General features: G+C 37.5%; 3 protein-coding genes across 4 annotated transcripts in view; 2 read left to right on the top strand and 1 right to left on the bottom strand.

Moving 5' to 3' along the window:
• The window catches only part of LOC145686306 (uncharacterized), a 308,465-nt gene that overhangs the window by 276,565 nt on the left and 6,054 nt on the right, over nt 1–25,846 (bottom strand). The gene's annotated exons all lie outside the window — the stretch shown is intronic.
• On the top strand, nt 176–598 carry LOC145685335 (uncharacterized). Its single transcript, XM_081757712.1, has one exon. The coding sequence runs from the start codon at nt 176–178 to the stop codon at nt 596–598; it is 423 nt and encodes a 140-aa protein (XP_081613838.1).
• Nucleotides 8,393–25,846, top strand: part of LOC145686305 (brachyurin-like) — a 240,525-nt gene continuing 223,071 nt past the window's right edge. The window contains exon 1 of the mRNA XM_081759451.1: nt 8,393–8,465. The gene's annotated coding sequence lies outside the window, so the exon portion shown is untranslated. The remainder of the gene's footprint in view (nt 8,466–25,846) is intronic.

The following is a 25,846-nucleotide window of genomic DNA, read 5'->3' as shown; positions in this document are numbered from 1 at the left end:
CATTAGGAGTGCAGTGGTGTCCGTCTCAAGATACATTCTGCTTCAAAATCATCGAACCAAAGACTCGTCATAGTGTTACGAAGAGACAGTTATTGTCTGACTTGACCAAACTATTTGATCCATTGGGGTGGCTAGCTCCTACTACCATAAAGGCCAAACTCCTAATGCAGGAGATATGGAAGCTAGGAATTGGCTGGGATCTCTTCCAAGCAACATCATCAAACAATGGCATGACTATTTCGATGAACTTCCACTGCTACAGGGAGTGAGAATCCAAAGATGTGCCATTCACCACGATACAAGGGAAGTCCATTTCGTTGGGTTCTGTGACACGTCAGAGGCTGCGTATGCTGCTGTAGTGTATGTGAGATGTGTGCGTAATAACGGAAGCATTGCAGTAAACATGATAAGTGGAAAAACAGAGGTGTCCCCTATCAAAAGACAAACGCTGCCACGTCTTGAACTATGTGCCGCAGTGCTCCTGGTGAAAGTAATGGACTTTGTGTCTCAATTGCTTAAGGTCGAAATAGTCAGCACGAGTGCCTATTCTGATTCGACGGTAGCCCTTGCTTGGGTTGCGTCACGTCCAAGTAGATAGAAGACATTTGTGGCAAATCGAGTAAGTGAAGTGCAACAAAGAAGAACATCAAGTGGTATCACGTGAACAGTGAGACCAGTCCTGCAGACTGTGCGAGTCGTGGTGTTAGACCGTCCAAGCTGATCAATCGTCGATTGTGGTGGACAGGTCCAGAGTGGTTAGCAGCAGAAACAGTGTCAGCTGTAGAGATTAACGATGAGATCTCAGATGCAGTGATTGTTGAACCAAAGACGTCGGTTGCTACAATGCACGCCAAGGCCTCATTAGCCTTGTCTCAAACTACTCTTTGGTAGCAAGATTAAATCGTGTGACAGCTTGGTGCAAAATATTTATAAATAATTCAAGGAGTAAACCTCATGCAAGGCTACATGGACCCTTGACGGCGAGTGAGTTGGAGGAAGCATTGTCTTGCTGGATTCGGTTGGTACAAGAGAAGGAATTTTCTCTAGAGTTGAAATGTTTTAAGGAAAACTGTGACGTACCAGCACAAAGTAAATTATTATGTCTGCATCCATTCGTAGACAATAAAGGTCTGCTTAGGGTAGGAGGAAGGCTGCAAAGGGCACAATTAGACTTTGACGAGAAGCATCCTATTCTACTGCCACGGAAATATAGTTTAAGCGAACTCATTGTGCGTAATGAGCACGTAAAAAATTTACATGCTGGTCCACAGCTACTTCTGTCAGTTCTTCGACAGAAGTACTGGATACTAAGAAGAAGAGGTGTAGTGCGCCAGATTGTGAGACAGTGTATAACGTGCCATCGATTATCTCGAGATACAACACCTCTCAGCTCATGGGGCAATTTCCCTCTAGACGTGCAACTCCAAGTAGGCCGTTTAACCAGTGTGGGGTAGATTACACTGATCCAGTGTTGTTGAAGAGCACAAAGGGGAGGTCTGCCAAGGGATATATTGCATTGTTTGTATGCTTCAGCACATAGGCAGTGCATATTGAACTAGTGACCGAAGCATCTACTTCAGCCTTTCTGGCTGCGATTAAACGTTTCGTGACACGTAAAGGGAAGTGACATATACAGTGACTGCGGAATAAACTTTGTAGGTGCAAACCGTGAGCTGAAGTAGCTTTTGACAACAGTGACGGCGACATAAGTTTCAAATTCAAAAAGTGATTATTTGAGCTCACTTGGAATCCAGTGGCATTTCAAAACCCTGCAGCCTCACCTCATTTTGGGGGATTGTGGGAATCTAACATCAAGTCCATGAAGTATCATCTGAAACGCATTTTGAAGAATGCTGTGTTCACATACGAAGAGATGATAACTGTACTAGTTTACGTGGAAGGATGTCTCAACTCGTGGCCACTAACTCCCATGTCAGCTGATCCTAGTGATCTTAGGGCCCTCACACCCGGCCATTTTTTTTAAATTTGCGACGCATTGTTAGCTCCACCGCAAGTGGATTTCATAGGTACGAACGTGAATCGTCTCACAAGATGGCAACTGACTCATAAACTAACGCAGCACTTTTGGAGACGGTGGTCTTCCGAGTATTTGACGCAACTTCAACGAAGACCAAAATGGTGCAAAGAAACTGCCATCTTCAAACCAATTGACACGGTGATCATTCGCGGACCAACCAACACCCGTAACTATGGAAACTTGGCAGGATCGTTGAGACTCACTCAGGAGAAGATGGTCTCGTGCGTACGGTAACAGTGAAAACATCTAACAGACTCTACAAGAGGCCGATAGTGAAGTTGTCCCTATTGCCTTTTGACGAAAGGGAGTCGTCAACAAGCAATCTGAAGACAAGCAATCGATCATTTAATATATTTATTCTAACATTTATTTGCATAGTATTGTAAACTTTAGTATCTTTATTTCATCAATTGTCAATATCAAGATCTTTGATACTGGTATTTGTGTTGAAATATGGGTATTTCAAGGTGGGCGACATATGTTGAGTGCATGTTTTTCTTTTACAAAATATTTAGTCTGAACAGATATAACGGAACAGAATAGATGTCAGAATAGGTGTCAATATAGTGTCAGTGTCCTTGGCTCCCTTCGCTCTCGAAAAGTGGCCTTTTTCTCCCCCTTTTTTGTAGAAAGTGAACATGAACCGCCACGAAGACCAGAGAGTGTGTGTTTTTAGACACTTGAAACGTGTGAGTGGATGTGTCTTGTGTCGAACTAATGTGGTGCAATACAAACATTCAGTGAGAACTTCACACACATACCAGGGAGCACTAATGTATATTAAAAATTTTGTTAAATAAATTAGCTATATTGTAACCAGGTTACGATTCGTTTCTCCAAACAAACAACAAGTAGTGAGGCGCAAGGATGGTTTAGTAAATAATGGGAAATGCTTTCGTCATGCATTCCGAACAAGGTATAAGAACAGTTTCCTTGTGTTATCCCGTATGGTGATTCACTTCATATACTGGAAAAATAGGCAGAAAAAAAAATTGAATCCACTGGCACTGTACAGAGGATCCAACGGGAACATATTGTTCCCATAGAGAAAAACCAACGAGAACAATCATTACAGGTTTCGTCAACAAGTTTCAGCGAACTGGGAGTGTTCGTCAAGAGAAACATTCCGGACGACCATCGAGTAGCCGAAAACTTTGGAGACAGTACGACAGGTAATCCAGCAGAGTCCAAAAGCGTCGACATGTCGTCTGTCAGGGACATGGCATCCGAAAATTTACTGCGTGACAAACCTTGTACTTTACAGAAGGAAAAAGGTTGTCACTTCCAGATGCTAAATCATCTTGAACCTGAAGACTTTGTGGTACGCATGATCATGTGACACGACTTAATTGAAGCAATCTACAACCAAGATTAGTTGACTCACGTCCTGTTTACTGATGAGGCCACCTTTCAATCTGTGGTCTCGTCAATAGCCACAACACTAGGGTATAGGTTCAAAATCAACCAAACATCGTTACGGATTTAGAGCATAACTCCCAAAGTGAACGTGTGGTTAGGCATCACTCAACAGTACATTTACGGTCCATTCTTTCTTGCTGAAGCAACAATCACTGCAACATCACTATGTTGGACAACCTGAACATACTTCAGCAATTCCTGTAGTCCCAGTTGTTAACCGACAACATTCTCGAACAGCGCTCCACCGACTTTGCGCATATTGTGAACGATTACCTCAACGAGATGTTCTCAAGACGCTTGATTGGATGAGGTTCATCAGGGTTCTGGGCAGCACGCTCGCCTGATCTAACGCCCTTGGACTTCTTTATATGAGTTCACATCAATAATAAGTGTGCCAGGTGAAGATCATGGATTTGGCGTAAATTAATGAACGCATTTTTGCATCACTGCGTACTATTACCCCATCACTGTTGCAGCTGTGTTCAGGTGTGCACACAAAGATGGTAATTCTGCTTTGATATGGAGGAGGTCATGTTGAACAGCTGTGATTTCTTTCGCTAACGATGTCTTCTTTGACATTATAAATACTTTATTTAAATTCAAGTACTCCTTCACAGAAATAGGGATTTCTCGGACATCCTGTTGTTCAATTTTCCCTCTTTCCACTTTAAGATTTACAACAGCATTGTCTGTGTTTTTATCTCTTTTAGCAGGTTTTTACGCCCTGTTCATAATCACAGCCATGGACATTTCTACTCCCCTTGTCTTGTTCAAGAAAGACAAATTATGACATTTGGAATTAGTTAGTGCCATTGTTGTTTTTGCTGAAACCTCAGCACTCTTTCGGTGTATTTGTTTAGTTTCCACCTAACTCACTACCACTTTAGCTATGCTAGTTGTTTTATGCTATAAGGTGCCGTTCACATATTACGTAACACTGTTTTGGAGAATTTTTTACCCCCTTCCTCCCCTTTGTCACACTTCGTAACGCAAGGCCGAACCCCTCCCCCTTTATTACGTATATTTTTTGATTCTTGTTCTTTCGCATTTATGTATATTTTGGGAGTTTCTTTTAATGGTAGAACTTTTTATTACAAAATGCTTGTATTCTGAATATATTTGTAATGCTTTTCGCCAAAATATCAATGTATTAGAAAATGGTAGTACCGTAATAATATTCTACCCCTATTCATGATCATCGTAGCATTCTGCCATTATTGGCAGCCACAGATTCGAAGTGGCTGCACACGTGAACCAGCAGGGACATGTCGCTTGTGGACAAGTTTCGAGCATTATCTTTCACTTTAGACTTCAGGTTACCCCATTTTCAAATTCGTCTTGTCCTAAATCAGTGCCATAATGCGAATAAACTCGATTTCTCCAGAAATATTGAAAACCAGAAATCAAAAAATTCAGTACGATATGGATATCCATCGAATTAGTATTTTAATATCTTATTTTACTCTGCAAATCGTGGATCGTTTCTTCGCGGAAAATAGTATTTCATGAAAGAGTTTATTCTGTTTCACATGCAAAACTCCTGAGAAGAATAGAGTGGGTAATGATTCAAATCAAAACTTTGAATAATATTCTCAGAAATAGCGATACGAGTGGGAACGCGAGAGAATTTTCAAGCGTCAGTTACGATCACTAGCAAGTAACTCCAGAAAAACGTGTGCTTTAAATGCAATGATGCGATAGCAATAGAACAGAGTTTTATTGTATAGTAATACGTGCACGCGTTACATAACGAAGACGTAAACCACTCCTCCCCCCTTGTCACACTTCGTAGTGCAAGGCCGAACCCCCTCTCCCCTTTGTCGCGTTACGTAATATGTGGACGACCCCTAAGTTTATGCTAGTTGTTAAAACTAAAAAGGGTCCCTTGCATCTCAAGTTTATCAAGATCTTATACTTGATGACTGGTTATACAATTATAAATTACGTTTTGGAGTTATTAAAATCCTGTGACCAAATGATTAGCACACGCACGAGATCATTTTCTTATGTTAAATAATAATAATAATAATAATAATAATAATAATAATAATAATAATAATAATAATAATAATAATAATAATAATAATAATAATAATATGAAATTGTTGGTACAAGAGTCAGTGAGGGCCAATGCTTATCAGTCGGCTTTGATACTTATAACTTAGAGGGAATGTTACTACATCGGCTCCCCTTGCTTTCTTTCGAGAATTTATTTATTTTCCTTTACGGCGTTGTTTGAACGCCGCACTGCCATTACTATCTAGTTTTCACAACAGAGTGCAGATCAGACCCTGTTTAACTTCGAAACTTCACGGGAAACAATAGACCAGATCAGGCAATACATTAGAATGATATCCAATTTTCACTTTTACAATTTTCAGTGACGTTCTAGAACAGTGTTGAATTCAGACATTTTCACCCGGGGGGGAATGTCAACTCCTCGGGGGGGGAGGGTTGTTTTTCTGTATTTTTGGAAGAAAGCAGCATATTTAACAATTCCATTCACATCCACATCTTAACTAATATTGAGACTAATTGCTGATAAATATTCAATATGAAATTATAATTTAAAAAAACAATCGTTTGATTTCATCTAAAGCATTAAATAAAGACTGGCAAAAATATTTTACACTCAACTTTAACTGCTATTTACAGTAACTATTTTTATTATTATTTCCTATATTCAGTAGTTACTGTTTCTTACCAATGTAGAAGTTTTTAAAAAGATTTAAATTAACTGAAATATTTTTTGTCCTAAAACAAACATACATAGGAATATCTTAACAAAAAGTTATAATCCTTTCTGACACTTCTGATTCTAAATCAAGCATATTAGCCTTGGTTTCTTCACTGCATACACATCAATAGTTTAGTTTACGAAATCTTCAGTAGGATTAGTGCTGTGTCGTGGAAAATCAGCGCTTGGCGCGAGAGTATACGATGGCACCCGTATATATGAGTGAGGTCGACAGACCAGCCGCGAAAGGTGAGAAAATTTTAAAAAGTAAACCCTGCTTTTCCTTGATTTTGAGCACTTTTCATTACTTTTTTCCTTTCATTTTATATATGTGCACATGTGCACATGTGTTTCGTTCCTCTGTTTTTCTTTCCTTCTTTTCTTTTCTGTTTCCCTCCCGAATTTTACAGCCCCATTACTTCATTACTTCGGCGCCCAGGGCCTTCACCCCGCTTGCCCCTCCCCCATGGCACGGCACTGAGCAGGATCTTCATCACCTTCAATAGCAATCTTTTACTCATATATTACTATCATATTGATAAATTCTATATAAATCTCTAACCAAGGAGGGTTAACTGTTCCTCCCTGATCCCTCTAAATGACGCACTCTGAATCTCACCCTTTAACTGAATTATTTTTAATTAAAGAAAGGTGTGTTTACTTTAACAATCGTAAAACACATTTACGTCTGTTACTTTCGATTGGAGAAATGGGATTTAGGCGCCCTATTTCAAATAATGCCAGAACTGTACATTTTCAAGAACTGAAGTCTGCTGACATCAGAGATCATATGGAATGATCGAAAGATCTTCCCTATCTTTCCTTTCCTATCTCAATCTGTACTAGTGCTGCCTATTAATATATAATATAGAGCGAGAGTATAGTACCGGTACCTACTAAAATACAAACCTTTCTTCAATAGTTAACAATTTCATGTTCTGCCAAACTCGGTCATAGCGTTAAAAAATACAAGTTTTATTGACTATTTGGTGTTCTATCTTAGATGTTACATGTTTAATATTTATATAGAATGGGTCTGCGCCATTTATATGTATATTGAGAGATCGGATTTCGTCTGCACGTGCACAGAAAGAAAGCAAATAATTGGGTGAAGTAATTTCTACATTTTGTGACTGAAATGTTTTGAGTTTCTCCGGGGGGGAATGAATTTTCTTCGGGGGGAGATTCCCCCCGGGCTACCCCCTGAATTCAACCCTGTTCTAGAATCTTTATGCTATAAATGTAACCAAGAAAGTTTTGTCGCTGTTTCACCAACCACCTCCGAATATCGATCACTCACCTAAGACATAGGCGAAGGGAGTATAAAGTGGTCAGGGTGGGTAAACTGGTCATCGTCACTTTTCTCGTCTGTATGTGCCAGACAGCTATCGCAAGTAGGTCCAACAGTGAAGCCATATCCAGCATCTTGGTGCTAGATTTAGCACAATTCACATGCATTTAGCATCTAGCACCTTGAGTTTAGCATCTTCGCCAAATATAGCATAATTTCATTCTTCCCTCTGATAAATAGAAAAAGAACGAAAATGTAGATGTTTCAAGGACCGTCGGGAATTATTCTTTTTAGTTGGAACGATAGTTGGAACAGTGAGACCAGTCAGTATTTCCGCGGTTTTAATTTATTGTTTAATTCAGAGAAATGTTCAAAAATAGCAAAATCTGACTCTACAAAACATATTTACTTACCCATAGTTTTATTACTGTCAACTGAAACCTGAATGTTTTGTTACGTGGGATGTTTCTGTCCCTTTCAGTTTACAACTTGAGAGGGGAGAAATATGAACGTCAGGGGACAGTTAGCAATACACTAAAAGAAATGCTTCAGGCCTGTGTCGGAAGCGGCATGTTGTATATATATTTCTTAAAATATCATCCATTCATAAAAAATAAATTCGACCTTCCTCCCCTATAATGTGCCATTTACCAATTTATTTCATTATCTTTCCTGACAGCGTCATATTAGCTTGGTACATGAATACAGTTGAAACACTTCATTAAAATAATGAAGATAAGTACGGGCGGGTCTTTAAAATTAGTTAGGAAAGATAATTTTGAAAATCTGACATAATTTACAAAAATTTAGCATAATTCAGACCCGTGTTTGGCATCATCGCGATTCTCGTGTGTGGCAACCCTGAGGTCCAATGAGTTGTGCTAGTTGCCATTGTAGTTCTAGACGACAAAAATGATAGACGCAATTGTTGTTCCGCTTGTATAAAGAAAAAGGTGTTTTCATCTATTGTTGATCTAAGGGTAAGTATTAGTTTAACAATGATTTTCTTCCAACTATATAGAACTTGATGTTTATATATTTTTATTATCAAGAGTAATGCTTCTTAATAATTTTTCTATTATTTAGTAGTGTTTATGTTTTGCTGTTCAGAGCGAATAAACAGAAGTACAATATGGCGTGCAATCGTGTAAATTTGCCAGAAGCAAAGGCGGGTAAAGTGACCATCTCACTGTAAGTGTGGCCACTTTGTTCGACGCTTCCAATTGATCCAAATATGGCAAAATTATGTAATAAATTAGGCTTAATATTTTATTATTCAGAACAGCGTTTCACCTATTTGCAATGCTAGGTACGCTCATTTACGCTTAGGTCTATATTCTTGATCGAAATAATATAGAAGTTACTAACAGTTTTGTTCTGTTAACAAATAAATGCATTTGACTATTTTGAAATATGGGGTTTTGGTAGCTTCTATTTGAATTCTCTGTATTCAGTATTAGCTCATTTTCTTACGACTACAGGTAACATACTATAATAATAGTTTCTGCCACTGGAAGGACTAAGTTGAAAACTATTTCCTACATAAACTATGGGCCCTCTGCTCTCTAATGATTTTGCTGCTTGTAGACTATTAATGGAAACTATTATGCCTAACTATTTTTAAAAAGCATATTAGGCCTATAGAGTACTGTAGTGTAGCGGAAAGTGTTTTGAATGTAAGTCTTGGCTCTTTAAAGTGAAGTCCAAGTGGAATTGTTTCCTTTTGAATTTCACCCATCCATTTGATTACGATGAACGTCCCAAACGTTGAAGGTTAAGGTAGGCTTGATGTTAAAATAACTAGCCTTATGGGATGATACAAAGTAGTTCTCATTGTAACTTGTAGCTGATCTATTTTATTTTAGACTATACTTTTCATATTTCTTATGCAAATTTTTCGCGAATGTGACCTAAAAGGGCATTTCAATATAGACATAATTGTAGGCTAGTGGTAGGCCTACTTGACCATATTGTTTTCATTTTTCTTATATAATCTTTTCTACTAAAATCCCTTGCTATTTTCTACAAATAAAACAGTATGTTACAGGTCTATGAGTTATTTCTTTATTGACTTCCTAAAGCCAGACATAGTGGAGAAGCGTGCCTACTTTGCCCGACTGGGTCGGGAAAAGTGAACATTTGGTATAACTTAAAATGATCACTAATTACTCCGTAAAGCTTTTTGAAAACAGGTTCATTTAAATATATCTTAAAACTAAAAGACGGAAGTACATTATAAATTTTTATCTACTTGCTAGCATGTTTCTGTAAGACTGAAAAAATAAAATTTCTTGGGGTACCGTTTTACCCACCTTTCCCCTACCTGGAAGATAGTCCTGGGGGCAAAAATAGTCCCCATCAGCATCGACGATCTTCTGCAAGGCCGTCGCGGTAGAACTTAGTGGGCCGTGATTCGAAAAAGATATCAAGTGCATTTCGCACCTCTACTAGGGATTTGAACTGGCGCAATCTAAGGTGATTGTCCAAGGAATGGAACAGGTGATAATCGGACGGTGCAAAGTCCGAAGAGTATGGTAGATACAATAGTGTTTTACATCCAAGGCGTAGAGTGATGTCTCGGGTTATCCTTGCCACGTAGGGTTTAGTGTTGTCCTATAGCAGGAGAACCCCCTTTGCGATTCAGAAGTGCTGAATCCCGAGTTTTAAATTTCTCTTGAACACGGCTTAACTGCTGATAGTACACAGTTGCATTGATGCTCTGACCAGTTGGTAGCAGTTCCCGATGCAGGATGCCGCGAACAGTACACCAAAAACATAGGAGGACCTTCTTCTGGTGCAGTGCTGGTTTCGCTGTTTGGAACCGGTTCATGGGATGCTAACCAATGATGATAGCGCCGTGGAGCTTGGTACAGGACTCACTTCTCATCACATGTCAACACCCTGTCCAGAAATGGCTCCTTCCTCAGATGAGACAGCAAACAAACACAGATGCTAGTTGCCTTCCGGCACGGAGTCAAATCATGTGGGACCCATCGACCCAACTTGTGCTTCACAAGTTGATGAAGGTGCTGCTGAATGTTTTCTCCAGTCACACTGAATTGTAGTCTCAGTTCTTCACATTTGTGGCCACTGTTTGCCTCTATTGCTGCCTGAAGGTCTTCAGTTTGTACATGTTTTGGATTTCGTCACGTTGTGCGTCTTCGAGTGTTTCATTACCTTCCTTAAACTTATTAAACCACCGCTACACTGTCCACGTAATCACTTCACCCTCAACAAAAGCCTGGCATATCTTCCGGCTCGCTGCAGTGGCGTTTGACTCCAGTTTGAACTCGTACAGCAAACACTCCCTATGACGCTCTGTGGAGGTCCCATGTTCACTCTGTCCTTATCCAAGTTCACGGAGTAACTGAACTACCACAACCAGGTAGTATGTTTATTATACCCACACCAACATCTGACCTTCGCCTTATCTCCATTCGCATTGAAATTACGGTGTGAGGGCCACAGACGTCCACAAAAAGGGAAAGAACTTGCTTGGTTACCTTTATAAATTATTGTTAATAACTATTATTTATCTATATGAAGCAAATTCAAAATAAACTTCTTTAAAAAACCTTTAATTACAGAAATAAATTTCCGGTTAGCGTAGATACCATCGAATACTATTCCCTCTGATGACAGATTTTTCGGTGTTGATTCTGTGTCATGTGGCAATTTTGGAACTGGCAATTGGAGCTTAAGTAGTGACCACAAATTACCCACTCATAAGAGCGTACTTGTAGGAGAAATTGAACTATAGTATCAAGGATTCTTCTATTATACTAAAAGACACATTAAATATACTTTTAGTGTAAACTCTCTTTCTCGAAATATGAATAGGAATATACTGGTTGATAATTGTTAAAGATCAAACACTCTTCGTAGTTATATTCAGGGTGTAGCTTAATTAATGCAATAAATTAATGTCGGGAGGTAAATGCTGACACCGAGATAAGCAAGAAAGGTCCTATGAACATATAGCATATTGGGATATTAGCCGAGTTAGGGAGGGCCGAAAGCTTGGGAATTGTAAGTTCGAAGCAGTACATATGGAAGTGCAGAGAGACACAAACGTGCGTTTGTCGGGCACATCAAATTATCCGCCACGGACAGCAATGCATGCATGACAACGCCGGATCATGAATTGCCGAACCCTCTCGAAGATAACTGGGTCATGAACAGTTGCACAAACGTTATGGATACGCAGGTCGTTGACATCGTCGGCACGAGTAGCAAACAACACATTTTCATGTTTCCGGAAACAAAAATCAAGTGAATACAAGTCCCGAGACCGGGCAGGCCAATTCGCTAGACCGGACTCCCAATCCAACGTCTTGAGAAGTTGTTGATCAACCATCGGAGGACAGTGATACAGAAGTCCATAGGAGCTCCATCATACATGTACCACATGTTGCGGAGAATCGTTAGGGGAACATTTTCCAGTAATGCGGCAGGGTGTATCCTGCAGTAACATCTAATAATGGGCTTCATTCACAGTTGCCGTACCATGGGGATTTGCACCTGCCCACGTGTGTATGTTATGTATGTTGATGCTATTCCTTCATAACGTGACCTCGTCAGTGAACAGTACTGAAACCTGAAACAGCATGATGGTATCAGTACTGTTGAATTAGTCATTTGCAGAACGGTTAACATGGTTAAAAATCCTGTTCTGTCAGCACTTTTACCCTTTGAGGGTGGTGTGGGTACAATGCATTTTCATGCAACGCACGCCACAAAGTCTTATAACTAACATGCATTTCACGGTTAAGTTCCCTTGTTCTCATACCTGGGTCATTGTCCACAGCTTCTAACATGCATTCTCCATAACAGGTGTTTGAGCATGATGAGGTCGGCCAGTAGCACTTCAGCAGGAAATACGGCCCTTATTTCACACACGCGCAAATAAATTGCTGCAAACATTCTGTATGATGGTTGGCGTCTGTTTCGAAAACGCTTCTCATAAGAATTGTGCTGCTTCACTCCCATTGCCATCTGCACGACCGTACATTAATATTTTAATATTTTACTTGTAGTTACAAATGGCTACTTTATTGGTTAAAGCAAAAAAGGAAGATGACTCGAGCGGAAATGGAACCCGGAACTCTTTGCACGTGAGTAGTAGTTGCTCTTCACTGCCACGCCGTCACTTGATAAATTTATGCGTCGTGTCGTATATGAGGCGAGTCGGAAACTTTCAGACGCCTTTTCTCCGCCATTTCTGGTTATTGCGCTCTCCCAGTTTCCAATATTAACGGTTTAAATGTGCACTAATACCTCGCAGAAGATGTCCCGGAAGTTCGTTTACCAAAGTCTGCTTTCCCTTTGTTAGTTCACTATTATTGACAGATTTGTAGAAAGAGCATTAAGAAGCGAGGATTATTGTGATTATTGTGATTATCCAGAACCATGGAGTATATTTGTTATGATTTACCTCCAAGTCTGAAAAGGAGGATTAACACATGGAAAAACAAAAGGAGGAAGATAATATCGTATATGCAGCAGATACATTTTTTGAGAAGGTGTCTAGAAGAGGGAGTTACTCCAAAAGGTCTAAGGGTGAGGAAGAAAGGATTGATGTGTGAATCAGTGAGATTCAAGAAACTAGTCAAGAAAATTGAGAAAGAAGTGATATGGGATGTCATAAGGAAAAGAACTAAGGAAGTGAGAAAAAGTGAAGAAATGTCTAACCAAATTATAGAACATATAAAGGAAGGTCTCAGTATTTTTGTGAGGGAAGCAGTAATAAGAGAATTGAAAGAATGGGAAAGGAGTTTTAAAGGAAAAGTAAAGATGAGATTAGACAACAAAGGAAGATTGTTAGGTTGGAGAGAAGAAAAGGATAATAGAAACAGAGTGGTAGTTATAAGTAACATAATATCATCAGAAGAAGAGAAGAAGTGCTTAAGTCTAGGGCATAAATTTAAGGTTAAAGAAGAAGAAGTGGACAAAAAGGAGTTAGTGTACACAGTAGAACAAGCAATAGCAGATATAAAGGACAAGGAGGAGAAGGAGAAAATAAGGAAAAAAGCATTATCGATCGTTAGACAGAATATGAACAAGAAAGAAAGTAACTTAAGGAAAGAGGAGAAGGAAGGACTGAAAAGTCTAAAAAAAAGAAAAGACATTGTAGTGGAACAGGCGGATAAAGGAGGTGCATTGGTAATTATGGAGAAAAGGTGGTACCAAGAAAAACTAGGAGAGCTATGTGATCAAACATATGAGGAAGTAGGTAACAAAGACATGAAAGAAGAAGTGATGAAGAAGATAGTACAAGAAGGGAAAAAAGAAGGGATTAAAAAGTTTATAAATGAAAAAGGAAAGATTCCTATAATGAAAGGTTTTCCTAAAATTCATAAGAAAGAAATTAAGCTAAGACCACTAATGGACTGCAGAGGTAACTATTTTGAACCACTAGAAGAAAAATTAAGAGAGATAGTGGATGAAATCAGAGAAGAGCAAGAGACATACAGAATTAACACTGCGTTGGTCGCGCACTCCACCTTTACGTGAGTGGTCGCGTGTTCTACTATTGTAGAACATCAGTATTTTTTCTATTGCGATATGATTTTTAGCGATATTCGGTCTTGGGCATGTTAGTTATAGTATTATACACGTTTTAAAATATTTTAAAATTATTTTGTTTGAATAATACAGAACTTTGGCAAATAAACATTTGGTATATCTTATTTAATATATGACAATGTTGAACCGAAAATCGAACAAGTGTTTCGGTATAAGTGTTCATATAACAGCATAAACCTTTTTCTATTATACATCGTACAGGTAGAATGATTTGATGTACTCTTTTTGAATGATTGCTTACTCCAAGCAACCGTCATATAAGCTTTTCTGCTAGTCTGGGCACACAGATCTCTGGCATTTTCCAAAAGCTTTTACTTGTTGACTTCTTGCGAGAATGGCCACAAAGGAAACATTTTCCAAACCCAGAATCTCCGTCTTGTGGTAACGGAACACCTTCAGTGAAGTCAACGACGGGCGTCCTCTGCGTCGACGCTCGTTTGGCAAGAATTCCACGGCTAAACGTTGGCTTATTGCTGGTTTTATCAACCTAGATCAAAACCTAGATCATGGAGGAAATTATTTCGTCTAACATTCTCATTATTCTTATTTGCTCTAAATATATTAAGAGCATTAACACCAGCTACGTTTTTTCATCAATTCATCATCAATTAGACATAAAAAAGATGCCTTGTGGGCCAAGCCTATGAAAAGCTGGTATTATATTCAAATTGCGAGTTCGTGAGTTTCTTGGCATTATGGGATCTACATACCAGCGAGAAGGTTCTACTTTCTTCTCTCTACCGATATAAAACGCATGTGTATCGAGAGAAGGTGGTGCAGCATGATCCATGACTTCAACACTGGCTTGTACTGGTATGTCTTCTTCTTCTTCTTCTTCCGGTATATTGCCTCGCACATCGTCGGTATCACTGTACTCAACTTTTTCTTCATCAAAATCTTCCTCGAGCTCCTACATGTCTTCAATCCCAAATGCAACTTCTGTCTCTTCTAACTAAAGACGCACTTGCTCTCTGTCATACACTGTCATTTCATATATTACAAACACGTATTCCACAAAAATAACGTGAAAATGTAAAACGAAATAAATCAGTAATACGAAAAAGCTTGTACGCCAATAGTCGCGCGATCTACAATAGTAGAACACTTACGATATCATGGTACAAATCTGAGCAGATGCAAGAACAAGCGCTCAAAATTGACTCGAATGTACAGAAGGTTTTCGGAGAAAGGTACATAACCGCTTAAGGTCGAGAGTGTTGCCAATTGCTCAGGATTCTAAAAATAAAACACCTGTTCTACAATAGTAGAACGCGCGACCACTGCAGTGTTAAGTACACGGAAGAATTGAAGAAGAAGCTAGATCAGATTAAGTGGAATCAAGAGAACATGTTAATGTTTACTGTAGATGTTAAAGCCATGTTCACAAGTATAAAAAGAGATTATGTTTTAAGGGCGATAGAAGAAGAAATGGAAGGGAAAGTTAGAGGTCAATGGAAAAAAGAAAAAGTTATAAGAGCGCTTAAGACGTTATGGGAAAATAGCTACTGTATAATTGGAGAAAGGCTAGTAAGGATAAAAGAAGGTCTAAGCATTGGATCCAAGCTGAGTCCAGTTTTAGCGGAAATAGTGATGAATAAGTGGGAGAAAAAAGTGACAAAAGAAGCAAAAGGAAAGTTAATCTTCTTTAGCAGGTATGTAGATGATTGTTTAGGGATATGGACAGGGAATAGAGAACAACTTGAGAATTATATTGAACTCATAGAAGACGAAGAAAAAGTATAAGGTTAGAATTAGAAGTAGAAGAATATAAATCAATCAATTTTATGGATATGAAGATAGAGAAGCAAGGTGAGAAAGTAATTACCAGTTGGTATCAAAAAACGTGTTGGGCAGGTATTTATTGTCACTGGAGAAGTGATGTAGACAAAGCAACTAAAAAGAACTTCATTAGGAACATGGAAAGGAGGATAAAGAACATCAATAGTGAAGAAGAGGGAAAGAAGAAAGATTTGGAAAATTTCTATAAACAACTTTAAAATAATGAATATAGGATAGAACAGATAAAAGGAAAGAAAAAAGAAGAAAATATAAAAAAGAAAGAAGAGGAAGAAAATAAGAAGTGGTATGGAATTCAGAGCATAGGAGAAAAGACGGAAGTGCTAAAGAGGTTATTAAGAGAAGGAGGTATTAAGACATATAGAAAGGGAGGAGAAACGTTGTTGAAATGTATAAGAAAGAAAAAGAAAAGGAAGGAAAGCAATATAGTGGAGGAAGAAGAAGGAGTTATCTATGAAGTGAAATGTAGTGAGTGTGACATGAAATACATAGGGGAGACGGAAAAAAGGCTCATGGACAGACTGAAACAACATAAAGATGATGTTCGAATGAAAAGAGAAAATAATGCTATTTACAAACATGTGAAAGAAACGGGACATAGGATAAATTGGGAACGGGCTAGAGGTTTAGAAAGAGAAAAAAGAAAGATTATTAGGAAGTGGAAGGAAGCAAGAAGAATAAAGAAAGAACAAGAGGAGAACTTAATGAACTGGACAAGTGGTATAAATATACATGAGCAATGGGAAAAATTATTAGAAGTGTTAGAAAAGAAAAATGAATAAGAATATTAGTGCAATTTGAATATTTCCAAATTTCTGTTATTTTATTTTATTTTATATAAAGATCAATAGAATTGTAAATTGCATTGACAATTAACATATATTAACAATCTAATTATATGATATTGTTCCATATTACAAATTTAAATTTTATATATATAAAAACAACAATTAAAATTATATAAATGAGAATGCTAACTAACGGCTGAGGAAGATATAAGATTTGCTGTCATCTGTCTTTTCTCAATGTCTGATGAAGAGGACGTTAGGTCCTTGAAACTGTAACAAAAATCGTATAATTATTAAATAATTCATTTTGTTCTGGTCAGAAAAATGTGTTTTAAAATGTTATTGTGATTATCCAGAACCAGAATTATTGGAGTATATTTACGTATCTAGTTGTGTCTTGTTTTATCTATCTACGTACATACAAAACATAAATTTATATTATATATATATATATGCGTGTGTGTGTATGTATGTATGTATGTATGTATGTGTGTGTGTGTGTGTGTGTGTGTGTGTGTGTGTGTGTGTGTGTGTACTTTTGAGTGTTAATAATAAGAAATTAAGTAATTACTATAATTTCAAAGATATGTAGTAGCCAAACTATATTTTGGTTTCTAAATAGAAACATTAAAAATATTTCTATTTACTACATATCGATCAATATTTAGAAATTCGAAAAGAAAGCTAGTTATGAATTTCCGCTATATTTCACTTTTTTTTAACTGTAAAAGAACTAACGCTATAACCTATGGAACCCGGAGGTTCAATGTCACATTCCTAAAACCTTTCCAATAACTTATGTCCTTATCCAACTGGATACAGTTTCTACTTTGTATTCCTATTTCTGGGAGAGAGCTCATCCGTGGCTAAGCCGTTAGCGTGCGCGCCTTTTGCGTTGGAGGCCCGGGTTCGATTCCCGGCGGGAGCTCATGTGGTTCGGATTCCATGTTAATCAGTAGGTCCACGTCTCATAGCCTCGCTGCTGAACGAGACGTTAAACTCAAAATCAACTCAACTCCTATTTCTGGGAGATCTACCTTAATACTATCCTCCCATCTGCTCCTAGGTTTTCCTAATGGACGTTTTCCGATTGGATTTCCAGTGAAAACTCTGAAAACGTTCCTACTTTTATCCATTCTCGTTACGTGGCCTGCCCACCTGAGCCTCCTAGAGTTGATAACTCTAACGATGTTTGGTAAAGGGTATAAAGTATGCAGTTCCTCGTTTACGAAGCTTTCGCATTCCCCATTCCCGTTCCTCGTGGTTTCAAATATTGGTTTTAGGAGTTTTGCCTGCGTTCTTTTCTTGAGCTGAGCTGAGTTTGAGTTTAGCGTCCCTTTCAGCAGCGAGGCTGGTCTCAGGAGTTTTGTCTGCGTTCTTTTCTTGAGCTGAGCTGAGTTTGAGCTTATTGTCCCTTTTAGCAGCGAGGCAATATAAAACGGGACCTACTGATTAATGTGGAATCCGAACTACATGAGCTCCTGCCGGGAATCGGACCCGGGTCTCCCACGCCAAGGGCGCATACCCTTTTGTTTCTCTGTTGTTTAGGTTTTGCATATAGTCCATCTCTCCCATAATACATGGTTCATCTAACCCATAGTACTATGGGATAGATAGACCAGTCAGCCATTTTGCAAGCTTAAATTTCGGATAGAAATACTGTACATGGTGACCCTGCATTTTATATCATTTCTTATTGTTATCCATCAGGTAGACTTAGTTTCTTTATTATTTGTTCTTAATGTGTTTTACTTACATCTTAAGCTCGGAAGAGTCAAAGCAAATAAACCCATAAGCTAGAATGTTATACTTGATCAATGTAGGGGCGTATACCTACTTTTGAGGCAACCTGTATACCTTTTTTAATCCTACAAGCCTTTAATTATGGTTACGGAAAGTCTTTTCTTTTATTTCGTACAGAAAAGCATGCTCTACATACACAATTATTCGAGATATTGGAGGCAGGAAAAAATGGCCAATCTCTACCTGACTTACTATATGTCTTGGAGTTTTATCGTTTCATTTTTATTCAAATAGGTATCCTAAGAAGTAAAGGGACCCAAATATTTTCCATAAACATATTCTCCCCGTGCGAAGAATGTTCATTTCAGCTCGAATACGTAATGAGTTGACCAAGTATGGAACATTCTTCAGTTGTGATTAATGAAGAAATACTTTGTTTAGAATTTATCTGAAAGGAATCTTGTATGTTGAATATTGACGTTCAAATCCAGAGTTTTCTGTTTCAGAAAGTTTTGTTTATCAAGATACTGATTTATGTTACTAATCGCACGAATACATTTTTCATACGCTTGTTCGTGTAAAGTGACCTCTATATATACAGACTAAACACGCACCTATATACTTTTCAAGGCTAACAAATGTTTTGAACATTCAACAGTTAATAAATGGTTTTCTGTATTCTACAATTTTTATTCATTAAAAGTTTAAGATTTTGATTTCAAGTTATTACGCTTTTTCATATTTTGCTATGTATTATTATTCAAAGTACAATGTTTTTCAAATATAAAAAGAAACTAAAAATTATATATATATAAACGTATGAATTCTCCTAGTGTTTTATATGGTGAATAAAGAAAAGTTTTAGTAAACTGAAATATTAAGCTAATTTTCCGCATACGCTTTCCATCTTTAAAAAGATTCAACTGTCGTGGAGTATTCTCTGCAATATTCATCCATCATGGGAATAAGAAGACAGTGGATACCACGAATTACAAGAGCTCCCTCGTTGCTAAGCAGTTAGTATACGGGCCTCTAAGGTGGGAGATCCGGATTCGACTCGCAGCAGGAGCTCATGTGGTTCGGATCCCACTTTAAGCTGTAGGTCCACGTCTCATATAGCTTCACTACTGAAAGAAACGCTAAACTCAAAACCAAATTAAATTAAAACCAGGAATTAAAACTTTGAACCAAGGAAATAAACAAGGCATCGTAGAAACAAACACGGGTCTACAATAAAGGAGCAAGAAAGTTTCGGAATTTTCAATGAACCTGTTATAAATCAACTATATGAAAACCAAATGAAACTTTTGAATTAGAAACAACTTAATTGTATTTAAAATTTATTGTATTTTTTTAATTGTAGGAACCACGATTCTCTAAACTTTCACATTTTTTTCAGTCGGAACAGTTTCTACTTTTTTATTTACTTAACTTTTTTTAAAAAAATATTAGAGCGAAAGTGCTTATAGTGATTTCTTTTATCATTATTAAGATAAATACCCAGTAGCAATTTTCTTTGGAAATCGAATTCAAATCTACAGGGTGTTCAATATACAATGCAACCCGGAGTTTGGGATAGTAGAACTTTTGAGCCTGAAGTGATACACAAATAATGGTTATACCAAAATGAAGCCTTGTTCATGCATATATTTTTAAACTAGGAATCAACGATTGAAGTACATTAGAAACCACGCAGTGTTCACCGATGTAATTAAAGGTGTAAATCCAGTTTTTTGCAAAACATGTAAATTGACTCATAACTCATACATATGGATGTTCTGTCATTAATTTTTAGTTTGTTTGGTTGGAGTAGCGTGGAAACTATGGAGCGGAAAAAAGAAGTTTCCATTTCCACGGATAACTAATCGGATGAGGCCTCTGTAAGGGGAAACTAGAAAAATCGTAGTTTTCATGAATTAACACTCTGAATTGGCAACTCTGCTCATGTTTCAGTGCATCAAAAGGTGTGTTAAGGGTCTATTTACATTACGCAATTCCTGAAAAGAACGAAAAAGAAACTTTGAAATTATCATGATGGAAATTTTACTCACATGCACCCGGCAACACTGCTAGTACTACGCAATGAGTTATCAGCTCTACAGCAGATGCTGGAAGTACATCCAGTTTTAATTCAGACACAGGTTCACACGTTTCACCATGTTGGAAGAAACTTTACGAAGAGTAGATACGTTAATATTTTCAATGGTAATGCGAATGTTCGTTTCCAGGTCTTGTATAGTTCGAGGATTATTCTTGTATACCTTTTGCTTTAAGTAGCCCCATAGAAATGAATAGCAGCGTTCCCGGGTACATTTAAGTAAAAGTTTTATCATGATGATTTCAAATTTTCTTTTTCATTCTTTTCAGGAATTGCATAATGTAGACAGATCCTCAACACATCTTTTGATGCACTGAAACATCAGCAGAGTTGCCAATTCAGAGTGTTAATTCATGAAAACTACGATTTACCTAGTTCCCCTTACAGAGGCCTCATCCGATTAGTTATCCGTGGAAATGGAAACTTCTTTTTTCCGCTCCATAGTTTCCAAGCTACTCCAACTAAACAAACTGAAAATTAATGACAGAACATTCATACGTATGAGTTGTGAGTCAATTTACTTGTTTTGAAAAAAAAATGATTTACACCTTTGATTACATCTGGCAACACTGTGTGGTTCCTAATGTACTTCAATCGTTGCTTCCTAGTTTAGAAATGTATACATGAACAAAGCCTCATTTTGGTATAACCATTATTTGTGTATCGCTTCAGGTTCAAAAGTTCTACTATCCCAAACTCCGGGTTGCATTCCATATTGGACACCCTGTATAATACATTTGAAAGAGCGTTGCCAGTTCTAGTAAATAGTTTTAATACTGAACCAAGAAAATGTTGCCAATTCTAATATTCTTTAGTGGAAAACCACAATGTTTCAAAAATTCAGATTTTTGAACAATTAAGGCTCAGAGTCCTTGAATATTTCAATGTTACACTTAAAAACATTTATCTGGAGCCATTTGGAATAACTTCCTAATACCCTGCCCTTTTTTGCTAAAGTTAATATTAATTTCCAAGCAGTGAACTACTTTTCATATTTCTACGTTTTCTTCGTGAAACACCTAGAACGTAGCTTCTCATAGCTAATAGTCAAAGTAAGAAGTCATGAACATTGTTTAATTTCGAAATAATTTCCTTCTGTATTTTTAACAGACAATTCATTGTTCTTCTCGAGTTTTCGCCAGCATCGAGGTTGAGATCGACGTGGCACTTTAGTTTATTAAACTCAATCAGAAACATCCTCATCATCGGAAGCATTTTCAATGCGAAGAGAAACGCTGAACTATCGAAACTCATAGTTGTGGCCATAAGAGAAGTACCAAATAATGGTGGCAATGTGTAAATAACATCCTACTGTACGTGCTCCAGACTCGCAAAAACGAGCATGATCAACGAGTTTAATACGATACGGAGTTATATCTGTGACCACTATAACGTAATAGCTTCACACTTATACAAATACCTTCGAGGCGTCAAGAGGCGATCTCGCACCTGCGCGTCGATACTGGCGCCATCTCGTGGCATCCCAGACTTTGGAACGCGATATACGCAGGATCGGTGAATCTGACTGACCACTCTGGTTCATTCAGAGTCGTGTTCCATGCATCGACGCTATCGCTTGCACTCCATTTCGAGCAAATTTATGGGGAGATGAAAATGGGGCTGAAGGCTAATGCTTTGTTGGCCGCACTCTTTTGTGTAATTTTCAGGGTGATTTTACAAGTTTTAATATCCTTATATTGAACTTAGACTCACCCCTACAAAATAAAATTCGATATACGTACTTGTATATTAATGCTGTTGTATAAAATCAAAAATATGTATGATAAGAAATTACAAAACAATATTTATTACATTTTTAATATTACTACACTTACAACCTTCGAAAATCAGAGAATTAGAATTCAGCTGGGAACAGTTAAATGAACAGCAAGAAAAAATGTGCTAGATATACCCCATGTATAAGTGCTTCATTCAGTAAAATCTATATAACATATTACAACACTTGGCGATCTCACAGAGTAGAATCACGGTAAATTAGCAACATAAAATATTTTTATGTTATTATGTTAAACATACAAACAATACGTGTTGAAAATCGCAAGTAGCAGTGTATAATTTATACTTTTCAACTTTCTTTACATATTGATAGGAATTTCTTCAAGAAAAATGTTTGCTACTGAAGAAATACCAACTTAACTTTGTTTTATTAACAAATCTTACATTTTATGCAACGAAGAAAAAAGTCTACTTTGTATAGACGTAAGTTTCTAAAACTCTACCTTACAAATGCTTAATTAGTTTTTAAACCTACTCTACTAAGAATATTTAACGAAAACCATTAAGGGGAAATCATTTAGTGAGGGCTGCAGTAATCATATGGATACTCCTTAAAACTCCAAAACGGCCGTAGTAAATTTCTGATTGATAAATAAAGTATTACCCGTCGCACGAGTCTGTGCATTTGTTTTGTAGTGGCGCTGCTGTTGTGTTTATGTTTTGGCACTGTGCGAAGGGAGTGGTGGGAGGGAAGGCAGAAATGGTTTTCTTTATTCCTTTACAGGGTTGCCAGGACGTCTTCTTACATCCTAAGGTAGTAGCCGTCTAGATATTTTAATGTTTGATTCCATATCAAATAGTTTTACATGTTCCTCGCAAAATGACTTGAAATATGTACACATTACTCTCACGGAAATTTGATTCTGTTCATATCCTTTTCATTTTCTCGAAAACCTGACCATAAAAGAAATCTCAAGAAACTACTACCTCTGGCGACCCTGCCATGCTGCTTCTACCACTTGTAAACGAAGAAATTAGTTCCCAGCTTCGCCGCATGCATAGAAAAATCAGAAGGGTAATAATAGTCTAAATTCTTTCACTAAAGACGCTTTCACAAAATGATCTGACATGTTACACAGTATAATAGGTTAGTGTGATGGTGCGAATGATATGTTCGTTTTGACATCTGATGGGAAACTCAACTCAGCAATGCAACATAAGGATGTGTACTGGAGTCACACGTCTAACATTTGGAACTCTGTACACATCTAGGAAACAGGCTGTGGTACCAAAACAGTTAGCAGAAAATGCGTTGTTCAACGGAGCCGTATGAAAGGAAACCATGGAATACACCAGTAGAGAATGATTGTTTTTACGAATTTGTACTGGCACCAGAGCCAAGTTTTCCAAGTTCTGTTGGAACATTAACGTTATAACCAGCCTGTCTAATCTTCACTCACGCGCCAGTTTGTGTATTCATGAATATATACGTAATGTAATAGGTCAATAAAGCTATAAACCCTAAGGCCTTAGTGTTGCATGACCAATTAGTGCGTCAAGTTCCTTGGAGCCAAGCTCTACAAACAAGTTCCTTAAAGGCAATGCCCCTATGGAGATGAAGTCCTTAACACATACCGGTGTCTCCCGTAGGGTCGGCGCAAATTCATACTGACAAGGAAACCGATTCAAGTGTGACATGAAATTGCGGACAAATATATGCGCAATTGAAGTGTTTTTGTGAAAAATGAATTCCATTAGAGGAAGAATCCTTGATGTCAATCGTTCAGAAGATATAGAGGGATAAGGGGAAAGCTGGTTCTCTGATATTTTGTGGATTTTCGGCTATGTTGCGAGTGAATATGTTTGAAAATTTCATTTAAACATTAAGGAAGATGAACCAGTGCTAATAAAAGTAGTGTTTCATGTTAAGGTGAGTGACGTAGCATTTACCCGGAGCCGGAAAAATAAGGCTTTATGAGGAATAATAAATGCCATTGACAAGAAGAACAAAATTGTATGATATTACTTGCTAACATATCATGTCTTTATTTTGTAGAAAATGAGAAAGTTAATATGAAAATGTGTTAATTATATTGCCAAAGGATCAGAGACATCATTATGTGAACAAAAACACAAGGTCGTATTCTGTGCAAAAGCGCTTTATAAAAGCAAATCAAATAATATAAAACATAGACACATATTGCTGCAAACATAAGTACGACAGTGATTAGTTGTGTGACATATATTAAAACGCAAAGTATGAAGCAATAAACAAAAATAGTAGGGTGAATGCGCCTATTCTCGTCATACCCCCAATGGTCGTCATGGCCAAATTAATTCGTTCATAAGATGGCGTAAGTCATGGTTATACGAATACAAGCTGGATAATCTCTAACGTCTATGGCTTTAGTTTTTAGCCCGCCTTGCGTTAACACCGAGTCGGGCGTCTTTTGCTTTCTGTTTTCAGTTGAAGTGCAAAGGCTGTTGTTTTGCGTGCTAATTGCAGTTTTTGGAAAATTAAAAAACTTGTTGCTGGTGGTTGAAAAACAGCAGAGGACGGCGCATTTGAAGCTCTAAAAGGTAAGATAATTATTTATTTTTATCAACCTAAGTCTCTTTTAAATGTTTACCATGCATTTGTCTTTGAAATTCATATTTGAACAAAAAACAGTGGGGTGACGACTATAGGTTTAAGAAAATTTGTGATCTTCCTTACTTCGTCAGGTATGCCGAGGACTGGGTTTTTAACGAACATATTAATAGAAGCTTCAAAATCATTTTAAATTTTTTGTTGGGGTGAAAGGTATCAGCTACAAAATTTTGGCGCCAATATCTTGTATCCTTCCAAAGGGCGTCATAGGGGTGACGAACACTGGTTGAGTGGGTGACGACTACAGAGTAATTAGGAATAATTTATTTCTTTTGGATAATTTTGCCTTCTTTCCTCTCCGGGGTGACTAAACTATAAAAGTTTCAAGTCTGTAACTGATTTTCGAATGTATACATTTAAAATTGTTTTATAACGAGATAATATTTTAAGAAAAGCAAATTAACTGTTTCATTTTGCCATGTTTTCATTAGTACCAGAATTTTGAATTTAACTCCCGTTTTATTTCAAGATCTTACCTCGCTTATTTATGAGCTATTGGCAGGTGATGTAACGTCTTAGTTTGTTTCAATTCATTGTTAGCTTGACCGTAACATTATAAAATGCTTTACAAGCCCTCTCTGCGTATGATTGAGTTAATATCTGATAAATTTCGAAAATTAACTGCTCATGTTTTTAAAAACAGTATGAATTAAAACGCATCCTTCCACACGTAAAACATATTACTATAGGTATTTCGTCCCACTAGCTAGGACTTTAGTTGTACAGCTACAACCAGGAAGTGGGACAAATTATTGTGTAGTAATAAGTTTTGTTACACGTGCAAAGATAAGTTTTGATTCATATCGTTTGTCATTTAAGTAGTTAACTAATAAACCCAGTTTCTTTTTCAGCTTTTTCTACAACGACATCCGATTCTCAGCCTGCGAACTGCAGAGTCCGTAACTACCGGAAGAGCTCAAGTTTCTGAGCAATGTCTTCGGAACTGGTTTGAAAAACTAAAGG

Source organism: Thermobia domestica, chromosome 5, assembly GCF_964235325.1.
Source record: "Thermobia domestica chromosome 5, izTheDome1.hap1.1, whole genome shotgun sequence".
Lineage (NCBI taxonomy): Eukaryota > Metazoa > Arthropoda > Insecta > Zygentoma > Lepismatidae > Thermobia > Thermobia domestica.
This window is presented reverse-complemented; position numbering and strand designations above follow the sequence as displayed.

Bases quoted from the DNA above. Each gene is read 5' to 3' on its own strand.
- LOC145685335 (XM_081757712.1), top strand. From the start codon at position 176: ATGGAAGCTAGGAATTGGCTGGGATCTCTTCCAAGCAACATCATCAAA.